General features: G+C 64.7%; 3 protein-coding genes across 5 annotated transcripts in view; 1 reads left to right on the forward strand and 2 right to left on the reverse strand.

The window, feature by feature from the left end:
* Positions 1 to 25,001, reverse strand: LOC140419799 (uncharacterized). 3 transcript variants are annotated; one of them, XM_072503807.1, is made up of 4 exons: positions 6,147 to 6,219; positions 4,966 to 5,064; positions 3,845 to 3,952; positions 1 to 3,559 (listed from the first exon to the last, which is right to left on the reverse strand). In XM_072503807.1, exon 4 carries the CDS (start codon positions 3,446 to 3,448, stop codon positions 2,405 to 2,407), a length of 1,044 nt encoding a protein of 347 aa, XP_072359908.1. In that variant the 5' UTR covers positions 3,449 to 3,559; positions 3,845 to 3,952; positions 4,966 to 5,064; positions 6,147 to 6,219; the 3' UTR covers positions 1 to 2,404. The 3 variants fall into 3 exon arrangements, with proteins under 3 accessions (XP_072359908.1, XP_072359907.1, XP_072359906.1); XM_072503806.1 differs by lacking the exons at positions 3,845 to 3,952; positions 6,147 to 6,219 and adding an exon at positions 24,874 to 25,001; XM_072503805.1 differs by lacking the exon at positions 3,845 to 3,952.
* The window catches only part of LOC140417920 (uncharacterized), a 365,440-nt gene that overhangs the window by 261,187 nt on the left and 78,934 nt on the right, over positions 1 to 25,319 (reverse strand). The window lies entirely within an intron of this gene.
* The window catches only part of LOC140419806 (uncharacterized), an 85,680-nt gene that overhangs the window by 45,363 nt on the left and 14,998 nt on the right, over positions 1 to 25,319 (forward strand). The window lies entirely within an intron of this gene.

Below are 25,319 nucleotides of genomic sequence, written 5' to 3' on the forward strand. Positions count from 1 at the left end.
TACTGCAAGCTTGATTTTACTTTTAAATACAACTTTATATAACTTGCTTTAAGACTTCGGTTGTGCGCTCATTTAAATAGTTACATAGGTTTCAAGACACACAGATTGAACTAAAATATACTACCAGGTGGCGAGAACTTGGCCAGGCTTTCTCTGGAGGGCGTGCACTGTAATCTCTGATATTCAAGGTCTTGTCTTGTGAATATTGGTCTCAGCGTTGTCGCTGTTGAATCTCCGAGGTCCCCGCTATTCTATGTTTTAGCTTGTAGTTCATTGATATAAACAATCCTGAGGCTCACAGGCCGTATTTATCCTTGTGAGAGTCCTGTTCTCGCTGTTCCAAAACAAAGTGTTTTCAGCAAAATGTCCAGTTGCAAGATTTTGTTCTGTCTGTACCCACAAAATTCATTCTGCCGAGAGGGAGTTGTCCTCTTTCGCCATCATGCCTCACAGCACAATGTTAGCCATTATCCTCTTTTACAATCACGCCTCACGGCATAATCTTAGCCATCTTTCCCCTCAGCAGAATGCAACCCGCCCAACAACAAGTAGAAATCTGCTTAGCGACAGCAGTAGCCAGCATTTAAAAGGCACGGTGAGATGTGACTTTCTCGGTAATGAGATTAGCAGGTATTTAGACAGAAACATCTGGAATAATAATAATCTTTACTGTCACAAGTAGGCTTACATTAACACTGCAATGAAGTTACTGTGAAAAGCCCCTAGTCGCCACATTCCGGCGTCTGTTCAGGTACACAGAGGGAGAATTCAGAATGTCCAAATTACCTCACGGCACGTCTTTCGGGACTTGTGTAAATTGCCCTATTAGTAGAAACAGCTTACCTAAACGTCTGTGGAGGTATACGCATGCAAATTTCTAGAGTCAAGGATTTTGAGAGATGCACACAGCCAAATACACAGCATGAAGAATCACAGAACAAAATAAAAATGGCATAATTGCCAGCACCCTCAGAAGTAAGCTGGCCAGTTTATATCTAACAGCCTGAGAGGGCAGTCCACAACTCACGAGCCAGGAATCTAGGCCTGAATAATAATAATCTTTATTAGTGTCACAAGTAGGCTTACATTAACACTGCATTGAAGTTGCTGTGAAAATCCCCTAGTCGGCGCCTGTTCGGGTACACTGAGCGAGAATTCAGAATGTCCAATTTAATAATAATAATCACAATATTTATTAGTGTCACAAGTAGGCTTACATTAACACTGCAATGAAGTTACTGTGAAAATCCCCTAGTCACCACACTCCAGCACCTGTTCAGGTACACTGAGGGAAAGTTCAGAATGTCCAATTCACCTAACAGCACGTCATTCGGGACTTGTGGGAGGAAACCGGAGCACCCGGAGGAAACCTACGCAGACACGGGGAGAACGTGCAGACTCTGCACAGACAGTGACCCAAGCCGGAATCGAACCCGGGTCCCTGGTGCTGTGAAGCAACAGTGCTAACCACTGTGCTACTGTGCCGCCAGTCCTGGAGCCAAGGTAGTACAGAAATCTTCGGGTAGGAAGTTTAAAAATCTTTCCTGGACCAGGAAAAGATGTTTCCCAGAGACTTGATCATCCGCCATGTATTGTGTGAGAATATAATATGGATTTGACTTATAGATTTATTTAATTTGGATGCTGTGTGGGAAAGGAGAAATGTTACGGAGTTCAGGGATCACAATTCCTACATAAACTGTGTGTATTTTTAGTGATTCATATATTTAATTGTCCTTTTTGAGTGTATTTGTCTTTTCTTTAATTTAATAAATAGTCTTTAATAATGACTGGGCTGCTTATTCTCACTGGGGTTCCACGCGACTCCTCCTTCCATTCCAAAAGCAAAACGATACCCCCCTACGAACCTTTGTAACAAATTGGGATACCCTCGCAGGTGCCATCAGCGTGGTTCATGACAACAATGCCAAAACCAGAAAGAGAAAATAGTTAACAATGTCAGCGAACGCAGGGAAGTTGGGTGCTCAGCGGTTTATGTGAATAGGGTCAAGGGAGGAGAAGGCAGGTCTCATGGACAAGATGAGCTCTGACAGGGCGCGACAGAAGACAATGGAGAAACTGGAGTGTTCAGTGTTTGGACAATGGGGCAACTTTAAGAGACAGTTTGTTCCGGTGGGCTAGTGGAAGGGAGGGAAGCAGCAGAGGCAGCTGATCAGATTGTCTCAATCTCAGTAACAAAGAAGCTCCAAGAGCTCCTCACACTTGTTGTTGGAGGTGAGGGCAGATGAGATGGGGGAGGGAGAAGACTTCAAAAAGGAATTAACTTGTGTTCGAGATATTAAAATGTTTCAACACGTATTAACCCTTGTAACATCACCAGAAACCAATCCCAACGAAATTGGTTGTCCTCAATGTGGTTAACAGCAAAATCCCCTCTCTGTACTCATTCATGAACTCGCTGGTGTGTCAGCAGGTTGGATGACTGAGTGAATCCTTTCCCACACTCAGAGCAGGTGAACGGCCTCTGCCCGGTGTGAACTCGCTGGTGTGTCAGCAGGTGGGACAGCTGGGTGAACCCCTTCCCACACACAGAGCAGGTGAACGGCCTCTCCCCGGTGTGAACCCGCTGGTGCACAAGGAGTTCAGATGATCGTCTGAACCCAGTTCCACAGTCAGAGCACCTGAACGGTCTCTCGTCAGTGTGAACACGTTGATGGGACATCAGTTCTCCAGAACTTTTATAGCACTTCCCGCAGTCTGGGCATTTAAAAGGTCTCTCATCAGTGTGAATTCGCCGGTGTGCCATCAAACGGGATGCATAAGCAAATCCCTTACCGCATTGGGGGTGTGGACAGGTGAACGGCCTCTCCCCAGTATGAATTTGCTGGTGTACAGAGAGTTGAGCCGATCGCGCGAACCCAGTTCCGCAGTGAGAGCACCTGAACGGTCTCTCGCCAGTGTGAACAAGCTGATGGAGCATCAGATTCTTGGAACGTTTATAGCATTTCCCACATTCTGGGCATTTAAAAGCTCTCTCCTCAGTGTGAACTCGCTGGTGTCGTATTAGGTTGGATGAATTGCTGAATCCCTTCCCACACTCGGAGCAGGCGAGCTGTCGTTTGCCAATGTGAGCGCGCTGGTGTCTCAGCAGGTGGGATGACCAAGTGAATCCCTTCCCACACTCGGAGCAGATGAACGGCTTCTCCCCGGTGTGAACCCGCTGGTGTGTGAGCAAGTCGGATGACTGAGTGAATCCCTTCCCACACAGAGCGCAGGTGAACGGCCTCTCCCCACTGTGAACTCGCTGGTGTGTCAGCAGGTGGGACGACCGAGAGAATCCCTTCCCACATGCGGAGCAGGTGAACGGCCTCTCCCCAGTGTGGCGGCGCCAATGAATTTCCAGCTCCGATGGGTAACTGAATCCCTTCCCACAGTCCTCACATTTCCACGGTTTCTCCCGAGGGTGAACAGCGCCATTTGCTTCCATGTTCAAAGGCTGATGATATTCAGGTCCTGATGAATCAAGTGACTCTTGTCAGATCCTGATGTGATGCTTGGTTTCCAGTTCCCCCGACTGCAAACCCTCCCTTCTAATTCCCTGTGAAATTGATTTGAACAGAAAAAAGGGATTGAGAGAGAACACACAAAAACACAGAGGCAGGTTGTGAAATTGAGCTGAATGAAGCTGGTCATTTGTGGGGCCGGCACTGGGAAAAGGTGACATGAAAGTTGCTGGATTGTCATAAAAACCCAACTGGTTCACCAAAGTCCTTCAGGGAAGGGAATCTGCCACCCAATCTGGATCCACACAAGACTTTGGAAACTAGGAGAGGAGAGAGGTGGGAGAGGCAGGGCAAAATGGGGAGGGATTCTACGTACTCACAGCTTGACCAGATCTTTGACAGAATATCCCAAGGCCTCCACCTTCTGGAAGGATCAGGGTGAAAGGTGTATGCGACCTCCAAGTTCCCCATCAAGGTTTCTGAAAAGGCTGGCAGATTAAACAGTAGTTTCAAACAAGCAAGAAGCTGTTTCCTGGAGGATCTCTCTCTCAAAATGGTTAATCCTAGACATCAAGTATTCTTGGGTCTGCTAACTGTGTTTAAAAGTGGATTGTGACCTGAGATGGGTGTTGTTTGAGTGGAGATAAAGATAGGATTGTTTCCTTGTTTAATGAGTAATTGAAAGCTACTGTCTTTATGATGTTAAAAAAGAGTAATATATATCATTAATAATGTTTATTTTAATAGACCATATCCCTATTTCAGTGTGAAATCACTCCTGGAGTGAAGTACCCTTTCCTCCCAGTCTTACAAAATTAAAATAAAATATTGGGGTTTCTGTCCAGTATCCTAGCCACTGTTGGGCTCTGGTTTGGGATCATAATAATTGGGAAAACTCCAGCATAAAATAGCAAAATACCACAGCTGCTGGAAATCTGAGAGAAAATGCTGGAAATATTTTCAAACAGAAATTGAATGCTCAACGATACTCACCTGTGAAACAATTTCACTGTTTTGAATTTTAAACTCTCCCGCTGGAGGCTGCAGTTGGAAAGATTTCAGAAGCTCTGGAGTCAGAGAAAAATCTCCCAGTTGAGGAAATCCCCGGGGAGCGGGGGTGATGTCACCGCGCAATTGTGGGTGCGTGACGACATCACAGGCAGGAAGACCGAACATCTGGGACGGTACAAACCAGTGATCGCCACACAGTATGAAGGATGTGTGGCTCCTTGAGACGGTGCCGAGGAGATTTACCAGAATGGTTCCAGGGATGAGGGATTATAGTTGCAATGTTAGGTTGGAGAAACTAGGGTGGAGGGGAGATTTGATAGAGGATGTACAAGTTTATGATAAATTCAGATAAGGCAGATTAAAAAATGCTGTTCACCTTAGCTGATTGTGAGACGATTTGGGCAAGATCTGGGGGGGGGGGGGGGGGGGGTGATGTGTGGTAGAACTGAGTTACGCAGCAAGTGATAATGATCTGGAACTCAAAGCTTACAATCTAGTGATGTCCAGCTCCTGGTGAATCGTGCAACAGGATCAGGTTCTTGATGTGAGATTTGGCTTGGGTTTCCTGCCTGCAAATCCTCTTTTAATACTGTAAAAGAAGTGGACACGTCATCATATCATATCATAGAATTTACAGCGCAGAAGGAGGACATTCGGCCCATCAAGTCTGCACCGGCTCTTGGAAAGAGCATCCTACCCAAGGTCAACACCTCTACCCTATCCCCATAACCCAGTAACCCCACCCAACACTAAGGGCAATTTTGGACACTAAGGGCAATTTATCATAGCCAATCCACCTAACCTGCACATCTTTGGACTGTGGGAGGAAACCGGAGCACCCGGAGGAAACCCACGCACACACACGGGGAGAATGTGCAGACTCCGCACAGACAGTGACCCAAGCCGGAATCGAACCTGGGACCCTGGAGCTGTGAAGCAATTGTGCTATCCACAATGCTACCGTGCTGTCATCACTATCAGTCCAGGATAAAAATTCAGAAGAGACAAACATTTCTCTTGGTTTGATTTTGCTGTGTATAAATCCTCCCCTTCTAACCCCCTGTAAAAATAAGATTCCAAAATCCGTCACTGTCAGTCCAGGATAGAAATTCACAATGTTCTCTCCTCCTGCTCCCTGGTCCAGGATGACCGCTCAGGCTCGCCGCTGCACTTTTCCCCTTGTCTCCCTCGATTCGAGGATGACGTCTACTCAGGGTCATGCGTTTCTGCCATGTGTGTCTTCATGTGACTGAACAGAGTCGCAAGCCCTTGGACACACAGGACAGGACATCCCATGAGGTATTGGGATCTGGAAAGCAGGATTTATTTTCTTTTCCTTTTCTGCCTCATCAATAAGACTTTGGGACTCAAAGACTAATGCAGTTTGATGGACAAGTTGGCTCCATTCTGAACAATAGGGAACAAGCTCCTCCCAAGCATTCACACGTCGCCCCCTACAAAGATGGCGGCGGCGCATACCCCATGGGGTTTATTGCCCCCGATAAAAATGGCGGCTGTTACCCCTCGCCAATAGTTGGGTAGCACCGTCCCCGTTCAGGGGACCGGACAAGGTCTTTTCCCGGTTTAGACCTTACAGAACATATTTACAAAGCCTCCCACCCACCCACCCACCCCACCCGTCGGATCCATCCTTCCCTCCGCTACGCCAACCTTAGCCTCGTGTGGATCCGACCAAAAAACCACTGTCCACCGCCATTGTTCATGCTGCGCATGCTTCAGTCACAACCGAGCCCCGCCCCCTCATTCTCTCCCATTGGTTGGAGGACCAGCTGCTCCCGCTCGTTCCTCCAGACCCGCCCCCTCCATTCCTATTGGTCCGGAGCCGCCGCCAATCACTCCAAGGGCATTGTGACAGTACCACATTGTGACCTGGCCACAGGCTCAGCTGACTTGCTGATCTTTGGCAACATTTAGTGTTTGGGAATAAGAGGTGGAGATGGATGGTCACTTCCCCTCTGTCCGGGGGGGGTGGGGGTCAGTTCCCCTCTGTCCGGGGGGGGGGGTCACTTCCCCTCTGTCCGGGGTGGGGGGGGGGTCACTTCCCCTCTGTACGGGGGGGGTGGGGGTCAGTTCCCCTCTGTCCGGGGGGGGGGGGTGGGGGTGGGGGTCAGTTCCCCTCTGTCCGGGGGGAGGGGGTGGGGGTCAGTTCCCCTCTGTCCGGGGGGGGGGGTCAGTTCCCCTCTGTCCGGGGGGGGGGGGGGGTGGGGGTCAGTTCCCCTCTGTCCGGGGGGGGGGGTGGGGGTCAGTTCCCCTCTGTCCGGGGGGGGGGTGGGGGTCAGTTCCCCTCTGTCCGGGGGGGGGGTGGGGGTCAGTTCCCCTCTGTCCGGGGGGGGGGGTGGGGGTCAGTTCCCCTCTGTCCGGGGGGGGGGTGGGGGTCAGTTCCCCTCTGTCCGGGGGGGGGTGGGGGTCAGTTCCCCTCTGTCCGGGGGGGGGGGTGGGGGTCAGTTCCCCTCTGTCCGGGGGGGGGGTGGGGGTCAGTTCCCCTCTGTCCGGGGGGGGGGTGGGGGTCAGTTCCCCTCTGTCCGGGGGGGGGTGGGGGTCAGTTCCCCTCTGTCCGGGGGGGGGTGGGGGTCAGTTCCCCTCTGTCCGGGGGGGGGTGGGGGTCAGTTCCCCTCTGTCCGGGGGGGGTGGGGGTCAGTTCCCCTCTGTCCGGGGGGGGTGGGGGTCAGTTCCCCTCTGTCCGGGGGGGGTGGGGGTCAGTTCCCCTCAGTCCGGGGGGTGTGGGGGTCAGTTCCCCTCTGTCCGGGGGGGGTGGGGGTCAGTTCCCCTCTGTCCAGGGGGGGTGGGGGTCAGTTCCCCTCTGTCCGGGGGGGGTGGGGGTCAGTTCCCCTCTGTCCGGGGGTGGGGGGGTCACTTCCCCTCTGTCCGGGGGGGGCTGGGGGTCAGTTCCCCTCTGTCCGGGGGGGGTGGGGGTCAGTTCCCCTCTGTCCGGGGGGGGGGGTCAGTTCCCCTCTGTCCGGGGGGGGGGGGGTCAGTTCCCCTCTGTCCGGGGGGGGGGGTCAGTTCCCCTCTGTCCGGGGTGGGGGGGTCAGTTCCCCTCTGTCCGGGGTGGGGGGGTCAGTTCCCCTCTGTCCGGGGGGGGTGGGGGTCAGTTCCCCTCTGTCCGGGGGGGGTGGGGGTCAGTTCCCCTCTGTCCGGGGGGGGGGGGTCACTTCCCCTCTGTCCGGGGTGGGGGTCAGTTCCCCTCTGTCCGGGGGGGGGGGGGGGTCAGTTCCCCTCTGTCCGGGGGGGGGGGGGGGTTCAGTTCCCCTCTGTCCGGGGGGGGGGGGGGCAGTTCCCCTCTGTCCGGGGGGGGGGGGGTCACTTCCCCGCTGTCCGGGAGGGGGGGGTCACTTCCCCGCTGTCCGGGGGGGGTGGGGGTCAGTTCCCCTCTGTCCGGGGGGGGGGGTCAGTTCCCCTCTGTCCGGGGGGGGGTCAGTTCCCCTCTGTCCGGGGGGGGTGGGGGTCAGTTCCCCTCTGTCCGGGGGGGGGTCAGTTCCCCTCTGTCCGGGGGGGGGGGTCAGTTCCCCTCTGTCTGGGGGGGGTCAGTTCCCCTCTGCCCGGGGTGGGGGTCAGTTCCTCTCTGTCCGGCGAGGGGTCAGTTCCCCTCTGTCCGGCGGGGGGTCAGTTCCCCCCTGTCCGGGGGGGGGTGGTCGGTTCCCCCCTGTCCGGGGTGGGGGGGGATGGTCAGTTCCCCTCTGTCCGGGGTGGGGGGGGTCAGTTCCCCTCTGTCCGGGGTGGGGGGGGATGGTCAGTTCCCCTCTGTCCGGGGTGGGGGGGGATGGTCAGTTCCCCTCTGTCCGGGGTGGGGGGGGTCAGTGCCCCTCTGTCCGGGGTGGGGGGGTCAGTTCTCCTCTGTCCGGGGTGGGGGGGTCAGTTCTCCTCTGTCCGGGGTGGGGTGGGGTGTCAGTTCCCCTCTGTCCGGGGTGGGATGGTCAGTTCCCCTCTGTCCGGCGTGAGAGGGGGGTCAGTTCTCCTCTGTCTGGGGGTGGGGTCAGTTCCCCTCTGTCCGGGGGGGGGGTGTCAGGTCCCCTCTGTCCGGGGTGGGGGGGGGTCAGTTCCCCTCTGTCCGGGGTGGGGGGGGTCAGTTCCCCTCTGTCCGGGGTGGGGGGGGTCAGTTCTCCTCTGTCTGGGGGGGGGTCAGTTCCCCTCTGTCCGGGGGGGGGGGTCAGTTCCCATCTGTCCGGGAGGGGGTGGTCAGTTCCCCTCTGTCCGGGGTGGTGGGGGGTCAGTTCCCCTCTCTCCGGGTGGGGGGGGGGGTGTCAGTTCCCCTCTGTCCGGGGTGGGGGGGATGGTCAGTTCCCCTCTGTCCGGGGTGGGGGGGGGGGGTCAGTTCTCCTCTGTCTGGGGGGGGGGGGGGGGGGTCAGTTCCCCTCTGTCCGGGGGGGGGGGGGTCAGTTCCCCTCTCTCCGGGGGGGGGGGGGGTGTCAGTTCCCCTCTGTCCGGGGTGGGGGGGAATGGTCAGTTCCCCTCTGTCCGGGGTGAGAGGGGGGGTCAGTTCTCCTCTGTCTGGGGGTGGGGTCAGTTCCCCTCTGTCCGGGGGGGGGGGTGTCAGGTCCCCTCTGTCCGGGGTGGGGGGGGGTCAGTTCCCCTCTGTCCGGGGTGGGGGGGGTCAGTTCCCCTCTGTCCGGGGTGGGGGGGGTCAGTTCTCCTCTGTCTGGGGGGGGGGGGTCAGTTCCCCTCTGTCCGGGGGGGGGGGGTCAGTTCCCATCTGTCCGGGAGGGGGTGGTCAGTTCCCCTCTGTCCGGGGTGGTGGGGGGTCAGTTCCCCTCTCTCCGGGTGGGGGGGGGGGTGTCAGTTCCCCTCTGTCCGGGGTGGGGGGGATGGTCAGTTCCCCTCTGTCCGGGGTGGGGGGGGGGGTCAGTTCTCCTCTGTCTGGGGGGGGGGGGGGGTCAGTTCCCCTCTGTCCGGGGGGGGTGGTCAGTTCCCCTCTCTCCGGGGGGGGGGGGTGTCAGTTCCCCTCTGTCCGGGGTGGGGGGGAATGGTCAGTTCCCCTCTGTCCGGGGTGGGGGGGAATGGTCAGTTCCACTCTGTCCGGGGTGGGGGGGGGTCAGTTCCCCTCTGTCCAGGGTGGGGGGGTCAGTTCCCCTCTGTCTGGGGGGGGGGGGTCAGTTCCCCTCTGTCCGGGGGGTGGGGGGTGTCAGTTCCCCTCTGTCCGGTGGGGGGGGGGTCAGTTCCCCTCTGTCCGGGGGGGGGGGTCAGTTCCCCTCTGTCCGGGGGGGTGGTCAGTTCCCCTCTGTCCGGGGGGGTGGTGGTCAGTTCCCCTCTGTCCGGGGGGGGGGGTGGTCAGTTCCCCTCGGTCCGGGGGGGGGGTGGTCAGTTCCCCTCTGTCGGTGGGGGGTGGTCAGTTCCCCTCTGTCCGGGGGGGGTCAGTTCCCCTCTGTCCGGGGGGGGTCAGTTCCCCTCTGTCCGGGGGGGGTGGGGGTCAGTTCCCCTCTGTCCGGGGGGGGGGGGGTCAGTTCCCCTCTGTCCGGGGGGGGGGGGGGTCAGTTCCCCTCTGTCTGGGGGGGGGGTCAGTTCCCCTCTGCCCGGGGGGGGGGTCAGTTCCTCTCTGTCCGGCGGGGGGTCAGTTCCCCTCTGTCCGGCGGGGGGTCAGTTCCCCCCCTGTCCGGGGGGGGGTGTGGTCGGTTCGCCCCTGTCCGGGGGGGGGGTCAGTTCCCCTCTGTCCGGGGTGGGGGGGTCAGTTCTCCTCTCCCCGGGCGGGGGGGGGGTGTCAGTTCCCCTCTGTCCGGTGTGGGGGGGGATGGTCAGTTCCCCTCTGTCCGGGGTGGGGGGGGTCAGTTCCCCTCTGTCCGGGGTGGGGGGGGATGGTCAGTTCCCCTCTGTCCGCGGGTGGGGGGGGGTCAGTTCCCCTCTGTCCGGGGTGGGGGGGTCAGTTCTCCTCTGTCCGGGGTGGGGGGGTCAGTTCTCCTCTGTCCGGGGTGGGGTGGGGTGTCAGTTCCCCTCTGTCCGGGGTGGGATGGTCAGTTCCCCTCTGTCCGGGGTGGGGGGGTCAGTTCCCCTCTGTCCGGGGTGAGGGGGGGTCAGTTCTCCTCTGTCTGGGGGTGGGGTCAGTTCCCCTCTGTCCGGGGGGGGGGGGTGTCAGTTCCCCTCTGTCCGGGGTGGGGGGGGGGTCAGTTCCCCTCTGTCCGGGGTGGGGGGGGTCAGTTCCCCTCTGTCCGGGGTGGGGGGGGTCAGTTCTCCTCTGTCTGGGGGGGGGGGTCAGTTCCCCTCTGTACGGGAGGGGGGGGGGGGGTCAGTTCCCATCTGTCCGGGAGGGGGGTGGTCAGTTCCCCTCTGTCCGGGGTGGTGGGGGGTCAGTTCCCCTCTCTCCGGGTGGGGGGGGGGGGGGTCAGTTCCCCTCTGTCCGGGGTGGGGGGGATGGTCAGTTCCCCTCTGTCCGGGGTGGGGGGGGGGGTCAGTTCTCCTCTGTCTGGGGGGGGGGGGGGGGTCAGTTCCCCTCTGTCCTGGGGGGGTCAGTTCCCCTCTGTCCAGGGAGGTGGTCAGTTCCCCTCTGTCGGGGGGGGGGAGGTCAGTTCCCCTCTGTCCGGGGGGGGGGGGGGTGGTCAGTTCCTCTCTGTCCGGGGGGGGGGGGTGGTCAGTTCCCCTCTCTCCGGGGGGGGGGGGGGAGTGTCAGTTCCCCTCTGTCCGGGGTGGGGGGGAATGGTCAGTTCCCCTCTGTCCGGGGTGGGGGGCAATGGTCAGTTCCACTCTGTCCGGGGTGGGGGGGGTCAGTTCCCCTCTGTCCAGGGTGGGGGGGGTCAGTTCCCCTCTGTCTGGGGGGGGGGGGGGTCAGTTCCCCTCTGTCCGGGGGGTGGGGGTGTCAGTTCCCCTCTGTCCGGCGGGGGGGGGTCAGTTCCCCTCTCTCCGGGGGGGGGTGGTCAGTTCCCCTCTGTCCGGGGGGGTGGTGGTCAGTTCCCCTCTGTCCGGGGGGGGGGGTGGTCAGTTCCCCTCGGTCCGGGGGGTGGGGGGGGGTGGTCAGTTCCCCTCTGTCCGGGGGGGGGGGGTCACTTCCCCTCTGTCTGGGGGGGGGGGGGTCACTTCCCCGCTGTCCGGGAGGGGGGGGGGGGTCACTTCCCCGCCTGTCCGGGAGGGGGGGGGTCACTTCCCCTCTGTCCCAGGGGGGGTGGGGGTCAGTTCCCCTCTGTCCGGGGGGGGGTCAGTTCCCCCCTGTCCGGGGGGGGGGTCAGTTCCCCTCTGTCCGGGGGGGGGGGGGGGTCAGTTCCCCTCTGTCCGGGGGGGGGGGGGGGTCAGTTCCCCTCTGTCCGGGGGGGGGGGTCAGTTCCCCTCTGTCCGGGGGGGGGGTGGGTCCAGTTCCCCTCTGTCCGGGGGGGGGTCACTTCCCCGCTGTCCGGGAGGGGGGTCACTTCCCCGCTGTCCGGGGGTGGTGGGGGTCAGTTCCCCTCTGTCCGGGGGGGGGGGGGTCAGTTCCCCTTTGTCCGGGGGGGGGTCAGTTCCCCTCTGTCCGGGGGGGGTGGGGGTCAGTTCCCCTCTGTCCGGGGGGGGGGTCAGTTCCCCTCTGTCCGGGGGGGGGGTCAGTTCCCCTCTGTCTGGGGGGGGGTCAGTTCCCCTCTGCCCGGGGGGGGGTCAGTTCCTCTCTGTCCGGCGGGGGGTCAGTTCCCCTCTGTCCGGCGGGGGGTCAGTTCCCCCCTGTCCGGGGGGGGGGGGTGGTTGGGTTCCCCCCCTGTCCGGGGGGGGGGGTCAGTTCCCCTCTGTCCGGGGTGGGGGGGTCAGTTCTCCTCTCCCCGGGCGGGGGGGGGGTGTCAGTTCCCCTCTGTCCGGGGGTGGGGGGGGATGGTCAGTTCCCCTCTGTCCGGGGTGGGGGGGGGGGTCAGTTCCCCTCTGTCCGGGGTGGGGGGGGATGGTCAGTTCCCCTCCTGTCCGGGGGTGGGGAGGGTCAGTTCCCCTCTGTCCGGGGTGGGGGGGTCAGTTCTCCTCTGTCCGGGTGGGGGGGTCAGTTCTCCTCTGTCCGGGGTGGGGTGGGGTGTCAGTTCCCCTCTGTCCGGGGTGGGATGGTCAGTTCCCCTCTGTCCGGGGTGGGGGGGTCAGTTCCCCTCTGTCCGGGGTGGAGGGGGGGGTCAGTTCTCCTCTGTCTGGGGGTGGGGTCAGTTCCCCTCTGTCCGGGGGGGGGGGGGGGGTGTCAGTTCCCCCTCTGTCCGGGGTGGGGGGGGGGTCAGTTCCCCTCTGTCCGGGGTGGGGGGGGGTCAGTTCCCCTCTGTCCGGGGTGGGGGGGGTCAGTTCCCCTCTGTCCGGGGTGGGGGGGGGTCAGTTCTCCTCTGTCTGGGGGGGGGGTCAGTTCCCCTCTGTCCGGGGGGGGGGGGTCAGTTCCCATCTGTCCGGGAGGGGGTGGTCAGTTCCCCTCTGTCCGGGATGGTGGGGGGTCAGTTCCCCTCTCTCCGGGTGTGGGGGGGGGGGTGTCAGTTCCCCTCTGTCCGGGGTGGGGGGATGGTCAGTTCCCCTCTGTCCGGGGTGGGGGGGGTGGGGTCAGTTCTCCTCTGTCTGGGGGGGGGGGGGGGTCAGTTCCCATCTGTCCGGGAGGGGGTGGTCAGTTCCCCTCTGTCCGGGGTGGTGGGGGGTCAGTTCCCCTCTCTCCGGGTGGGGGGGGGGGGTCAGTTCCCCTCTGTCCGGGGTGGGGGGGGATGGTCAGTTCCCCTCTGTCCGGGGTGGGGGGGGGGGGGGGTCAGTTCTCCTCTGTCTGGGGGGGGGGGGTCAGTTCCCCTCTGTCCGGGGGGGGGTCAGTTCCCCTCTGTCCAGGGGGGTGGTCAGTTCCCCTCTGTCCGGGGGGGGGGGGGGGGAGGTGGTCAGTTCCCCTCTGTCGGGGGGGGGAGTCAGTTCCCCTCTGTCCGGGGGGGGGGGGGGTGGTCAGTTCCCCTCTGTCCGGGGGGGGGGGTGGTCAGTTCCCCTCTCTCCGGGGGGGGGGAGTGTCAGTTCCCCTCTGTCCGGGGTGGGGGGGAATGGTCAGTTCCCCTCTGTCCGGGGGTGGGGGGCAATGGTCCAGTTCCACTCTGTCGGGGGTGGAGGGGGGGTCAGTTCCCCTCTGTCCAGGGTGGGGGGGTCAGTTCCCCTCTGTCTGGGGGGGGGGGGGTCAGTTCCCCTCTGTCCGGGGGGTGGGGGTGTCAGTTCCCCTCTGTCCGGCGGGGGGGGGTCAGTTCCCCTCTGTCCGGGGGGGGGGGGTCAGTTCCCCTCTCTCCGGGGGGGGTGGTCAGTTCCCCTCTGTCCGGGGGGGTGGTGGTCAGTTCCCCTCTGTCCGGGGGGGGGGGGTGGTCAGTTCCCCTCGGTCCGGGGGGGGGGGGGGAGAGGTGGTCAGTTCCCCTCTGTCGGGGGGGGAGTCAGTTCCCCTCTGTCCGGGGGGGGGGGGTGGTCAGTTCCCCTCTGTCCGGGGGGGGGGGGTGGTCAGTTCCCCTCTCTCCGGGGGGGGGGGGTGTCAGTTCCCCTCTGTCCGGGGTGGGGGGGAATGGTCAGTTCCCCTCTGTCCGGGGTGGGGGGGAATGGTCAGTTCCACTCTGTCCGGGGTGGGGGGGGTCAGTTCCCCTCTGTCCAGGGTGGGGGGGTCAGTTCCCCTCTGTCTGGGGGGGGGGGGTCAGTTCCCCTCTGTCCGGGGGGTGGGGGTGTCAGTTCCCCTCTGTCCGGCGGGGGGGGGTCAGTTCCCCTCTGTCCGGGGGGGGGGGTCAGTTCCCCTCTGTCCGGGGGGGTGGTCAGTTCCCCTCTGTCCGGGGGGGGTGGTGGTCAGTTCCCCTCTGTCCGGGGGGGGGGGGGGGGTGGTCAGTTCCCCTCGGTCCGGGGGGAGGGTGGTCAGTTCCCCTCTGTCGGTGGGGGGTGGTCAGTTCCCCTCTGTCCGGGGGGGGTCAGTTCCCCTCTGTCCGGGGGGGGGTGGTCAGTTCCCCTCTGTCCGGGTGTGTGTGGTCAGTTCCCCTCTGTCCGGGGGGGGGTCAAGTTCCCCTCTGTCCGGAGGGGTGTTGTCAGTTCCCCTCTGTCCGGGGGGGGGGGGGTGGTCAGTTCCCCTCTGTCCGGGGGTGAGGGGGTCAGTTCTCCTCTCCCCAGGCGGGGGGGGGGTGTCAGTTCCCCTCTGTCCGGGGGTGGGGGGGTATGGTCAGTTTCCCCTCTGTCCGGGGTGGGGGGGGTCAGTTCCCCTCTGTCTGGGGGGGGGGGGGGTCAGTTCCCCTCTGTCCGGGGTGGCCAGTTCCCCTCCTGTCGGGGGGGGGGAGGTGTCAGTTCCCTTCTGCCCGGGGGGGGGGGGCAGTTCCCCTCTGCCCGGGGGGGGGGGGGCGGTCAGTTCCCCTCTGTCCGGGGGGGGGTCAGTTCCCCTCTGTCAGTGGGGGGTGGTCAGTTCCCAGTTCCCCTCTGTCCGGGGGGGGGTCAGTTCCCCTCTGTCAGTGGGGGGTGGTCAGTTCCCCTCTGTCAGTGGGGGGTGGTCAGTTCCCCTCTGTCCGGGGGGGGTGGTGGTCAGTTCCCCTCTGTCCGGGGTGGAGGGGGATGGTCAGTTTCCCTCTGTCCGGGGGAGGAGGGTCAGTTCCCCTCTGTCAGGGGGGTGGTCAGTTCCCCTCTGTCCGGGGTGGGGGGGTCAGTTTCCCTCTGTCCGGGGGAGGGGGGTCAGTTCCCCTCTGTCCGGGGGGGGCGATGGTCAGTTCCCCTCTGTCCGGGGTTGGGTGGGGGGGAAGGTCAGTTCCCCTCTTTCCTGGGGGGGGAGGGTCAGTTCCCCTCTGTCCAGGGGGGTGGTCAGTTCCCCTCTGTCCGGGGGGGGGGGGGGAGGTGGTCAGTTCCCCTCTGTCGGGGGGGGAGTCAGTTCCCCTCTGTCCGGGGGGGGGGTGGTCAGTTCCCCTCTGTCCGGGGGGGGGGTGGTCAGTTCCCCTCTCTCCGGGGGGGGGGGGGCGGTGTCAGTTCCCCTCTGTCCGGGGTGGGGGGGAATGGTCAGTTCCCCTCTGTCCGGGGTGGGGGGGAATGGTCAGTTCCCCTCTGTCCGGGGTGGGGGGGGGTCAGTTCCCCTCTGTCCAGGGTGGGGGGGGGTCAGTTCCCCTCTGTCTGGGGGGGGGGGTCAGTTCCCCTCTGTCCGGGGGGTGGGGGTGTCAGTTCCCCTCTGTCCGGCGGGGGGGGTCAGTTCCCCTCTGTCCGGAGGGGGGGGTCAGTTCCCCTCTGTCCGGAGGGGGTGGTCAGTTCCCCTCTGTCCGGGGGGGTGGTGGTCAGTTCCCCTCTGTCTGGGGGTGGGGGTCAGTTCCCCTCTGTCCGGGGGGGGGGGGGTGGTCAGTTCCCCTCGGTCCGGGGGGGGGGGGTGGTCAGTTCCCCTCTGTCGGTGGGGGGTGGTCAGTTCCCCTCTGTCCGGGGGGGGGTCAGTTCCCCTCTGTCCGGGGGGGGGGTGGTCAGTTCCCCTCTGTCCGGGGGTGTGTGGTCAGTTCCCCTCTGTCCAGGGGGGGTCAAGTTCCCCTCTGTCCGGAGGGGGGTGGTCAGTTCCCCTCTGTCCGGGGGGGGGGGGTGGTCAGTTCCCCTCTGTCCGGGGTGAGGGGGTCAGTTCTCCTCTCCCCGGGCGGGGGGGGGGGGGGTGTCAGTTCCCCTCTGTCCGGGGTGGGGGGGGTATGGTCAGTTCCCCTCTGTCCGGGGTGGGGGGGGTCAGTTCCTCTCTGTCTGGGGGGGGTCAGTTCCCTTCTGTCCGGGGGTGGCCAGTTCACCTCTGTCCGGGAAGGGGGAGGTGTCAGTTCCCTTCTGCCCGGGGGGGGGGGGGGGCAGTTCCCCTCTGCCCAGGGGGGGGGGGGGGCTGTCAGTTCCCCTCTGTCCGGGGGGGAGGTCAGTTCCCCTCTATCAGTGGGGGGTGGTCAGTTCCCCTCTGTCCGGGGGGGGTGGTGGTCAGTTCCCCTCTGTCTGGGGTGGAGGGGGATGGTCAGTTTCCCTCTGTCCGGGGGAGGAGGGTCAGTTCCCCTCTGTCAGGGGGGTGGTCAGTTCCCCTCTGTCCGGGGTGGGGGGGTCAGTTTCCCTCTGTCCGGGGGAGGGGGGTCAGTTCCCCTCTGTCCGGGGGGGGGCGATGGTCAGTTCCCCTCTGTCCGGGGTTGGGTGGGGGGGAAGGTCAGTTCCCCTCTTTCCTGGGGGGGGGGGGGGGGAGGGTCAGTTCCCCTCTGTCCGGGGGGTGGTCAGCTACCTCTGTCCGGTGTGGGGGGGGGAATGGTCAGTTCCCCTCTGTCCGGGGGGGTGGTCAGTTCCCGTCTGTCCGGGGGGGTGGTCAGTTCCCCTTTGTCTGGGGGGGTGGTCAGTTCCCCTCTGTCCGGGGGGGTGGTCAGTTCCCCTCTGTCCAGGGGGGGGGGGGGAGGGGGGAGGGTCAGTTCCCGTCTGTCCAGGGGGGGTGGGCAGTTCCCCTCTGTCCGGGGTGGGGGGGTAAGGTCAGTTCCCCTCTGTCCAGGGCGGGGTGGTCAGTTCCCCTCTGTCAGGGGGGTGGTCAGTTACCCTCTGTCAGGGGGGTGGTCAGTTCCCCTCTGTCCGGGGTCGGGAGGGGGGGGGGGTGGGGGGGGGGGGTGGTCAGTTCCTCTCTGTCCGGGGGGGGGGGGGGGTGGTGGTCAGTTCCCCTCTGTCCGGGGTGGAGGGGGATGGTCAGTTTCCCTCTGTCCGGGGGAGGGGGGGGAGGGGGGTCAGTTCCCCTCTGTCCGGGGGGGGGGGGGAGGGTGGTCAGTTCCCCTCTGTCCGGGGGGATGGTCAGTTCCCCTCTGTCCGGGGTGGGGGGGGGGGGGTGGGCAGTTACCCTCTGTCCTGGGGGAATGGTCAGTTCCCCTCTGTCCGGGAGGGGGTAGGGGGGGGTCAGTTCCCCTCTGTCCAGGGTGGGGGTGGGGGTCAGTTCCCCTCTGTCCGGAGGGGGGTCAGTTCCCCTCTGTCTGTGGGGGAGTGGTCAGTTCCCCTCTGTCCGGGAGGGTGGGGAGGGTCAGTTCCCCTCTGTCCGGTGAGGGGGGGGGTCAGTTCCTCTCTGTCCGGGGGGCGGGTGGGGTCAGTTCCCCTCTGCCCGGGGGGGGGGGCGGTCAGTTCCCCTCTGTCCGGGGGGGGTCAGTTCCCCTCTGTCAATGGGGGGTGGTCAGTTCCCCTCTGTCCGGGGGGGGGTGGTGGTCAGTTCCCCTCTGTCTGGGGTGGAGGGGGATGGTCAGTTTCCCTCTGTCCGGGGGAGGAGGGTCAGTTCCCCTCTGTCAGGGGGATGGTCAGTTCCCCTCTGTCCGGGGTGAGGGGGTCAGTTTCCCTCTGTCCGGGGGAGGGGGGCCAGTTCCCCTCTGTCCGGGGGGGGCGATGGTCAGTTCCCCTCTGTCCGGGGTTGGGTGGGGGGGAAGGTCAGTTCCCCTCTTTCCTGGGGGGGGGAGGGTCAGTTCCCCTCTGTCCGGGGGGGGTGGTCAGTTACCCTCTGTCCGGTGTGGGGGGGTGAATGGTCAGTTCCCCTCTGTCCGGGGGGGGTGGTCAGTTCCCCTCTGTCCGGGGGGGTGGTCAGTTCCCCTCTGTCCGGGGGGGTGGTGAGTTCCCCTCTGTCCAGGGGGGGGGGAGGGGGGAGGGTCAGTTCCCGTCTGTCCAGGGGGGGTGGTCAGTTCCCCTCTGTCCGGGGTGGGGGGGGGGGAAGGTCAGTTCCCCTCTGTCCAGGGCGGGGTGGTCAGTTCCCCTCTGTCAGGGGGGTGGTCAGTTCCCCTCTGTCCGGGGTCGGGGGGGGGTGGTCAGTTCCTCTCTGTCCGGGGGGGGGGGGGGGTGGTGGTCAGTTCCCCTCTGTCCGGGGTGGAGGGGGATGGTCAGTTTCCCTCTGTCTGGGGGAGGGGGGGGGAGGGGGGTCAGTTCCCCTCTGTCCGGGGGGGAGGGTGGTCAGTTCCCCTCTGTCCGGGGGGATGGTCAGTTCCCCTCTGTCCGGGGGGGGGGGGGGGGTGGGCAGTTACCCTCTGTCCTGGGGGAATGGTCAGTTCCCCTCTGTCCGGGAGGGGGTAGGGGGGGTCAGTTCCCCTCTGTCCAGGGTGGGGGTGGGGGTCAGTTCCCCTCTGTCCGGAGGGGGGTCAGTTCCCCTCTGTCTGTGGGGGAGTGGTCAGTTCCTCTCTGTCCGGGAGGGTGGGGAGGGTCAGTTCCCCTCTGTCCGGTGAGGGGGGGGGGTCAGTTCCTCTCTGTCCGGGGAGCGGGTGGGGTCAGTTCCCCTCTGTCCGGGGAGGGGGGGGTGGTCAGTTCCCCTCTGTCCTGGGGGGGTCAGTTCCCCTCTGTCCGGGGGGGGGGGTGGTCAGTTCCCCTCTGTCCGGGGGGGGCGGGGGTGGTCAGTTCCCCTCTGCCCGAGGGGGGGTGGTCTGTTCCCCTCTGTCTGGGGGGGGGGATCGTCAGTTCCCCTCTGTCCGGGGTGGGGCGATGGTCAGTTCCCTGTCCGGGGGGTGGGGGCTGGTCAGTTCCCCTTTGTCCGGGGGGGGGGGGGGTCAGTTCCCGTCTGTCCGGAGGGGGGGTCAGTTCCCCTCTGTCCGTGGTGGAGTGGTCAGTTTCCCTCTGTCCGGGGGGGGGGGGGGGTGGGGAGAGGGGGAGGGTCGGTTCCCCTCTGTCCGGTGGGGGGGGGGGGTTCAGTTCCCCTCTGATCGGGGGGGCGGGTGGGGTCAGTTCCCCTCTCTCCGGGATGGGGGGGTCAGTTTCCCTCTGTCCGGGGAGGGGGGTCAGTTCCCCTCTGTCCGGGGGGGCGATGGTCAGTTCCCCTCTGTCCGGGGTTGGGTGGGGGGGAAGGTCAGTTCCCCTCTTTCCTGGGGGGGGAGGGTCAGTTCCCCTCTGTCCGGGGGGGGTGGTCAGTTACCCTCTGTCCGGTGTGGGGGGGAATGGTCAGTTCCCCTCTGTCCAGGGGGGGGTCAGTTCCCCTCTGTCCGGGGGGGTGGTCAGTTCCCCTCTGTCCGGGGGGTGGTCAGTTCCCCTTTGTCCGGGGGGTGGTCAGTTCCCCTCTGTCCGGGGGGGTGGTCAGTTCCCCTCTGTCCAGGGGGGGGAGGGGGGAGGGTCAGTTCCCGTCTGTCCAGGGGGGGGGGGGGTCAGTTCCCCTCTGTCCAGGGGGCTGGGGGGGTGGGCAGTTCCCCTCTGTCCGGGGTGGGGAGGGAGGGAAAGGTCAGTTCCCCTCTGTCCAGGGCGGGGTGGTCAGTTCCCCTCTGTCCGGGGGGGGGAGGGGTGGGCAGTTCCCCTCTGTCAGGGGGGTGGTCAGTTACCCTCTGTCAGGGGGGTGGTCAGTTCCCCTCTGTCCGGGGTCGGGGGGGGGTGGTCAGTTCCTCTCTGTCCGGGGGGGGGGGGGGGGGGGGGGGTCAGTTCCCCTCTGTCCGGGGTGGAGGGGGATGGTCAGTTTCCCTCTGTCCGGGGGAGAGGGGGGTCAGTTCCCCTCTGTCCGGGGGGGGGAGGGTGGTCAGTTCCCCTCTGTCCGGGGGGATGGTCAGTTCCCCTCTGTCCGGGGGGGGGTGGGCAGTTACCCTCTGTCCTGGGGGAATGGTCAGTTCCCCTCTGTCCGGGAGGGGGGTAGGGGGGGGTCAGTTCCCCTCTGTCCAGGGTGGGGGTGGGGGTCAGTTCCCCTCTGTCCGGAGGGGGTCAGTTCCCCTCTGTCCGTGGGGGAGTGGTCAGTTCCCCTCTGTCCGGGGGGGTGGGGAGGGTCGGTTCCCCTCTGTCCGGTGGGGGGGGGGGGTCAGTTCCTCTCTGTCCGGGGGGCGGGTGGGGTCAGTTCGCCTCTGTCCGGGGAGGGAGGGTGGTCAGTTCCCTCCGTCCTGGGGGGGGTCAGTTCCCCTCTGTCCGGGGGGGGGGGGGTGGTCAGTTCCCCTCTGTCCGGGGGGGTGTGGGGGTGGTCAGTTCCCCTCTGCCCGGGGGGGGGGGTGGTCTGTTCCCCTCTGTCTGGGGGAGGGGATCGTCAGTTCCCCTCTGTCCGGGGAAGGGCGATGGTCAGTTCCTTGTCCGGGGGGGTGGGGGGTGGTCAGTTCCCCTCTGTCCGGGGGGGGGGTGTCAGTTCCCGTCTGTCCGGAGGGGGGGTCAGTTCCCCTCTGTCCGTGGTGGAGTGGTCAGTTCCCCTCTGTCCGGGGGGGGGGGGGGATGGTCAGTTCCCTGTCCGGGGGGGGGGGGTGGTCAGTTCCCCTCTGTCCGGGGGGATGGTCAGTTCCCCTCTGTCCAGGGGGGGCGGGGGTGGTCAGTTCCCCTCTGTCCGGGGGGATGGTCAGTTCCCCTCTGTCCAGGGGGGGCGGGGGTGGTCAGTTCTCCTCTGCCCGGGGGGGGGGTCAGTTCCCCTCTGTCCGGGGTGGGGGGGGGATGGTCAGTTCCCTGTCCGGTGGGGGTGGGGGGTGGTCAGTTCCCTCCTGTCCGGGGGGGGGGGGGGTGTCAGTTCCCCTCTGTCCGGGGGGATGGTCAGTTCCCCTCTGACCGGGGGGTGGGAGTCAGTTCCCCTCTGACCGGGGTGGGGGGAGTCAGTTCCCCTCTGCCCGGGGGGGGGGTGGTCTGTTCCCCTCTGTCCGGGGTGGGGCGATGGTCAGTTCCCTGTCCGGGGGGGTGGGGGGTGGTCAGTTCCCCTTTGTCCGGGGGGGGGGTGTCAGTTCCCGTCTGTCCGGAGGGGGGGTCAGTTCCCCTCTGTCCGTGGTGGAGTGGTCAGTTTCCCTCTGTCCGGGGGGGGGGGGTGGGGAGAGGGGGAGGGTCGGTTCCCCTCTGTCCGATGCGGGGGGGGGGGTTCAGTTCCCCTCTGTCCGGGGGGGGCGGGTGGGGTCAGTTCCCCTCTGTCCGGGGTGGGGGGGGTCAGTTTCCCTCTGTCCGGGGGGGGTGGTCAGTTACCCTCTGTCCGGTCCGAGGGGGGGGAATGGTCAGTTCCCCTCTGTCTGGGGGGGGTCAGTTCCCCTCTGTCCGGGGGGGTGGTCAGTTCCCCTCTGTCCGGGGGGTGGTCAGTTCCCCTTTGTCCGGGGGGGTGGTCAGTTCCCCTCTGTCCGGGGGGGTGGTCAGTTCCCCTCTGTCCAGGGGGGGGGGAGGGGGAGGGTCAGTTCCCGTCTGTCCAGGGGGGGGGATGGTCAGTTCCCCTCTGTCCAGGGGGGTGGTCAGTTCCCCTCTGTCAGGGGGCTGGGGGGGTGGGCAGTTCCCCTCTGTCCGGGGTGGGGGGGGGGGGAAGGTCAGTTCCCCTCTGTCCAGGGCGGGGTGGTCAGTTCCCCTCTGTCCGGGGTCGGGGGGGGGGTGGTCAGTTCCTCTCTGTCCGGGGGGGGTTGGTGGTCAGTTCCCCTCTGTCCGGGGGGTTGGTCAGTTCCCCTCTGTCCGGGGGGGGGGTGGGCAGTTACCCTCTGTCCTGGGGGAGTGGTCAGTTCCCCTCTGTCCGGGAGGGGGGTAGGGGGGGGTCAGTTCCCCTCTGTCCAGGGTGGGGGTCAGTTCCCCTCTGTCCAGAGGGGGGTCAGTTCCCCTCTGTCCGGGGGGGTGGGGAGGGTCGGTTCCCCTCTGTCCGGTGGGGGGGGGGGTCAGTTCCCCTCTGTCCGTGGGGGAGTGGTCAGTTCCCCTCTGTCCGGGGGGGTGGGGAGGGTCGGTTCCCCTCTGTCCGGTGGGGGGGGGGCTCAGTTCCTCTCTGTCCGGGGGGCGGGTGGGGTCAGTTCCCCACTGTCCGGGGAGGGGGGGTGGTCAGTTCCCCTCTGTCCTGGGGGGGGGGTCAGTTCCCCTCTGTCCGGGGGGGGGGTGGTCAGTTCCCCTCTGTCCGGGGGGGGGCGGGGGTGGTCAGTTCCCCTCTGCCCGGGGGGGGGGGGTGGTCTGTTCCCCTCTGTCTGGGGGGGGGATCGTCAGTTCCCCTCTGTCCGGGGTGGGGCGATGGTCAGTTCCCTGTCCGGGGGGGGTGGGGGGTGGTCAGTTCCCCTTTGTCCGGGGGGGGGGGTGTCAGTTCCCGTCTGTCCGGAGGGGGGGTCAGTTCCCCTCTGTCCGTGGTGGAGTGGTCAGTTTCCCTCTGTCCGGGGGGGGGGGGGGGTGGGGGAGAGGGGGAGGGTCGGTTCCCCTCTGTCCGGTGGGGGTGGGTTCAGTTCCCCTCTGTCCGGGGGGGCGGGTGGGGTCAGTTCCCCTCTGTCCGGGGGAGGGGGGTCAGTTCCCTCTGTCCTGGGGGGGCGATGGTCAGTTCCCCTCTGTCCGGGGTTGGGTGGGGGGGAAGGTCAGTTCCCCTCTTTCCTGGGGGGGGAGGGTCAGTTCCCCTCTGTCCGGGGGGGTGGTCAGTTCCCCTCTGTCCGGGGGGGGGGGGGGGAGGGTCAGTTCCCGTCTGTCCGGGGGGGGATGGTCAGTTCCCCTCTGTCCAGGGGGGGTGGTCAGATCCCCTCTGTCAGGGGGCTGGGGGGGTGGGCAGTTCCCCTCTGTCCGGGGGGGTGGTCAGTTCCCCTCTGTCAGGGGCTGGGGGGGTGGGCAGTTCCCTCTGTCCGGGGTGGGGGGGGGGTGAAGGTCAGTTCCCCTCTGTCCAGAGCGGGGTGGTCAGTTCCCCTCTGTCAGGGGGGTGGTCAGTTACCCTCTGTCAGGGGGGTGGTCAGTTCCCCTCTTTCCGGGGTCGGGGGGGTGGTCAGTTCCTCTCTGTCCGGGGGGGGGGTGGTGGTCAGTTCCCCTCTGTCCGGGGTGGAGGGGGGATGGTCAGTTTCCCTCTGTCCGGGGGGAGGGGGGGAGGAGGGTCAGTTCCCCTCTGTCCGGGGGGGGGAGGGTGGTCAGTTCCCCTCTGTCCGGGGGGTTGGTCAGTTCCCCTCTGTCCGGGGTGGTGGGGGGTGGGCAGTTTCCCTCTGTCCTGGGGAATGGTCAGTTCCCCTCTGTCCGGGAGGGGGGTAGGGGAGGGTCAGTTCCCCTCTGTCCAGGGTGGGGGTGGGGGTCAGTTCCCCTCTGTCCGGAGGGGGGGTCAGTTCCCCTCTGTCCGTGGGGGAGTGGTCAGTTCCCTCTGTCCGGGGGGGTGGCGAGGGTCGGTTCCCCTCTGTCCGGTGGGGGGGGGGGGGTCAGTTCCTCTCTGTCCGGGGGGCGGGTGGGGTCAGTTCCCCTCTGTCCGGGGAGGGGGGGGGTGGTCAGTTCCCCTCTGTCCCTGGGGGGGTCAGTTCCCCTCTGTCCGGGGGGGGTTGTCAGTTCCACTCTGCCGGGGGGGGTGGTCTGTTCCCCTCTGTCTGGGGGGGGGGGGGGATCGTCAGTTCCCTCTGTCCGGGGTGGGGCGATGGTCAGTTCCTTGTCCGGGGGGTGGGGGGTGGTCAGTTCCCTCTGTCCGGGGGTGGGGGGGGGGGTGTCAGTTCCCGTCTGTCCGGAGGGGGGGGTCAGTTCCCCTCTGTCCATGGTGGAGTGGTCAGTTTCCCTCTGTCCGGGGGGGGTGGTGGGGAGAGGGGGAGGGTCGGTTCCCCTCTGTCCGGTGGGGGGGGGGGGGGGGGGGGGGGGGTTCAGTTCCCCTCTGTCCGGGGGGTGGGTAGGTCAGTTCCCTCTGCCGGCAGTTTCCCCTCTGTCCGGGGAGGGGGGTGGTCAGTTCCCCTCTGTCCTGGGGGGGTCAGTTCCCCTCTGTCCGGGGGGGGTGGTCAGTTCCCCTCTGTCCGTGGGGGATGGTCAGTTCCCTGTCCGGGGGGGTGGGGGGTGGTCAGTTCCCCTCCGTCCGGGGGGATGGTCAGTTCCCCTCTGTCCAGGGGGGGGGCGGTCAGTTCCCCTCTGTCCGGGGGGATGGTCAGTTCCCCTCTGTCCAGGGGGTGCGGGGATGGTCAGTTCTCCTCTGCCCGGGGGGTGGGGGGGGGGTCAGTTCCCCTCTGTCCGGGGGTGGGGGGGGATGGTCAGTTCCCTGTCCGGTGGGGGTGGGGGGTGGTCAGTTCCCTTCTGTCCGGGGGGGAGGGGGGGGGGTGTCAGTTCCTCTCTGTCCGGGGGGATGGTCAGTTCCCCTCTGTCCGGGGTGGGGACGACGGTCAGTTCCCCTCTGTCCGGGGGGGGGAGTCAGTTCCCCTCTGTCCGGGGGGGGAGTCAGTTCTCCTCTGACCGGGGTGGGGGGGGGCAGTCAGTTCCCCCCTGTCCGGGGGGGCAGGGGGGGTGTCAGTTCCCCTCTGTCTGGGGGGGTGAGGGGAATGGTCAGTTCCCCTCTGTCCGGGTGGGTGGGGGGTCAGTTCCCCTCTGTCCGGGGTGGGGGGGATGGTCAGTTCCCCTCTGTCTGGGGTGGGGAGGGTCAGTTCCCCACTGTCCGGGGGGTGGGGGGGGGGGTCAGTTCCCCTCTGTCCGGGGTGGGGGGGGTGGTCAGTTCCCCTCTGTCCGGGGTGATGGGGGGTGGATGGTCTGTTCCCCTCTGTCCGGGGTGGGGTGGACAGTTCGCCTCTGTCCGGTGGGGGGGGGGGGGAACAGGTCCCCTCTGTCCGGGGTGGGTGGATTCACACTAATTTCCCCAGGGTACTGATTATCACCTTTACTTTCCTTGAGAAAGCCTGTTTAAAATTTTAGTGATGAGGAATTAACAGTTTCATGTTGAACAGGGTGACGGTTACTGTGTCTCATTCTTTAAAAACTCCTTCTTCACCTTTAAACAGTTAAACAGGGAACGGTAAGTGAGAGGAAACTGATCACGGTAGACAGTGGTCAGCACTGTTGCTTCCCAGCGACAGGGTCCCGAGTTGAATTCTGCTTGGGTCACTGACCGTGCGGAGTCTGCACGTTCTCCCCGTGTCTGCGTGGGTTTCCTCCGGGTGCTCCGGCTTCCTCCCACAAGTCCCGAAAGACGTGCTGTTGGGTGAATTGGACATTCTGAATTCTCCCTCTGTGACCCGGACAGGCTCCGGAATGTGGCGACTGGGGGATTTTCACAGTAACTTCATTGCAGTGTTAATGTCAGCCTAATTGTGACAATAAAGATTATTTTATTAGAAAATAAGATACCGCAAATGCTGAAAATCACCTCAAAACATAAAATGGTGGAAACGCTCAGCAGGTCAAACAGTATCTTTGGGGAGGGAAACAGAATGTGCG

The sequence above is a fragment of the Scyliorhinus torazame genome, chromosome 5 (assembly GCF_047496885.1).
Source record: "Scyliorhinus torazame isolate Kashiwa2021f chromosome 5, sScyTor2.1, whole genome shotgun sequence".
NCBI lineage: Eukaryota > Metazoa > Chordata > Chondrichthyes > Carcharhiniformes > Scyliorhinidae > Scyliorhinus > Scyliorhinus torazame.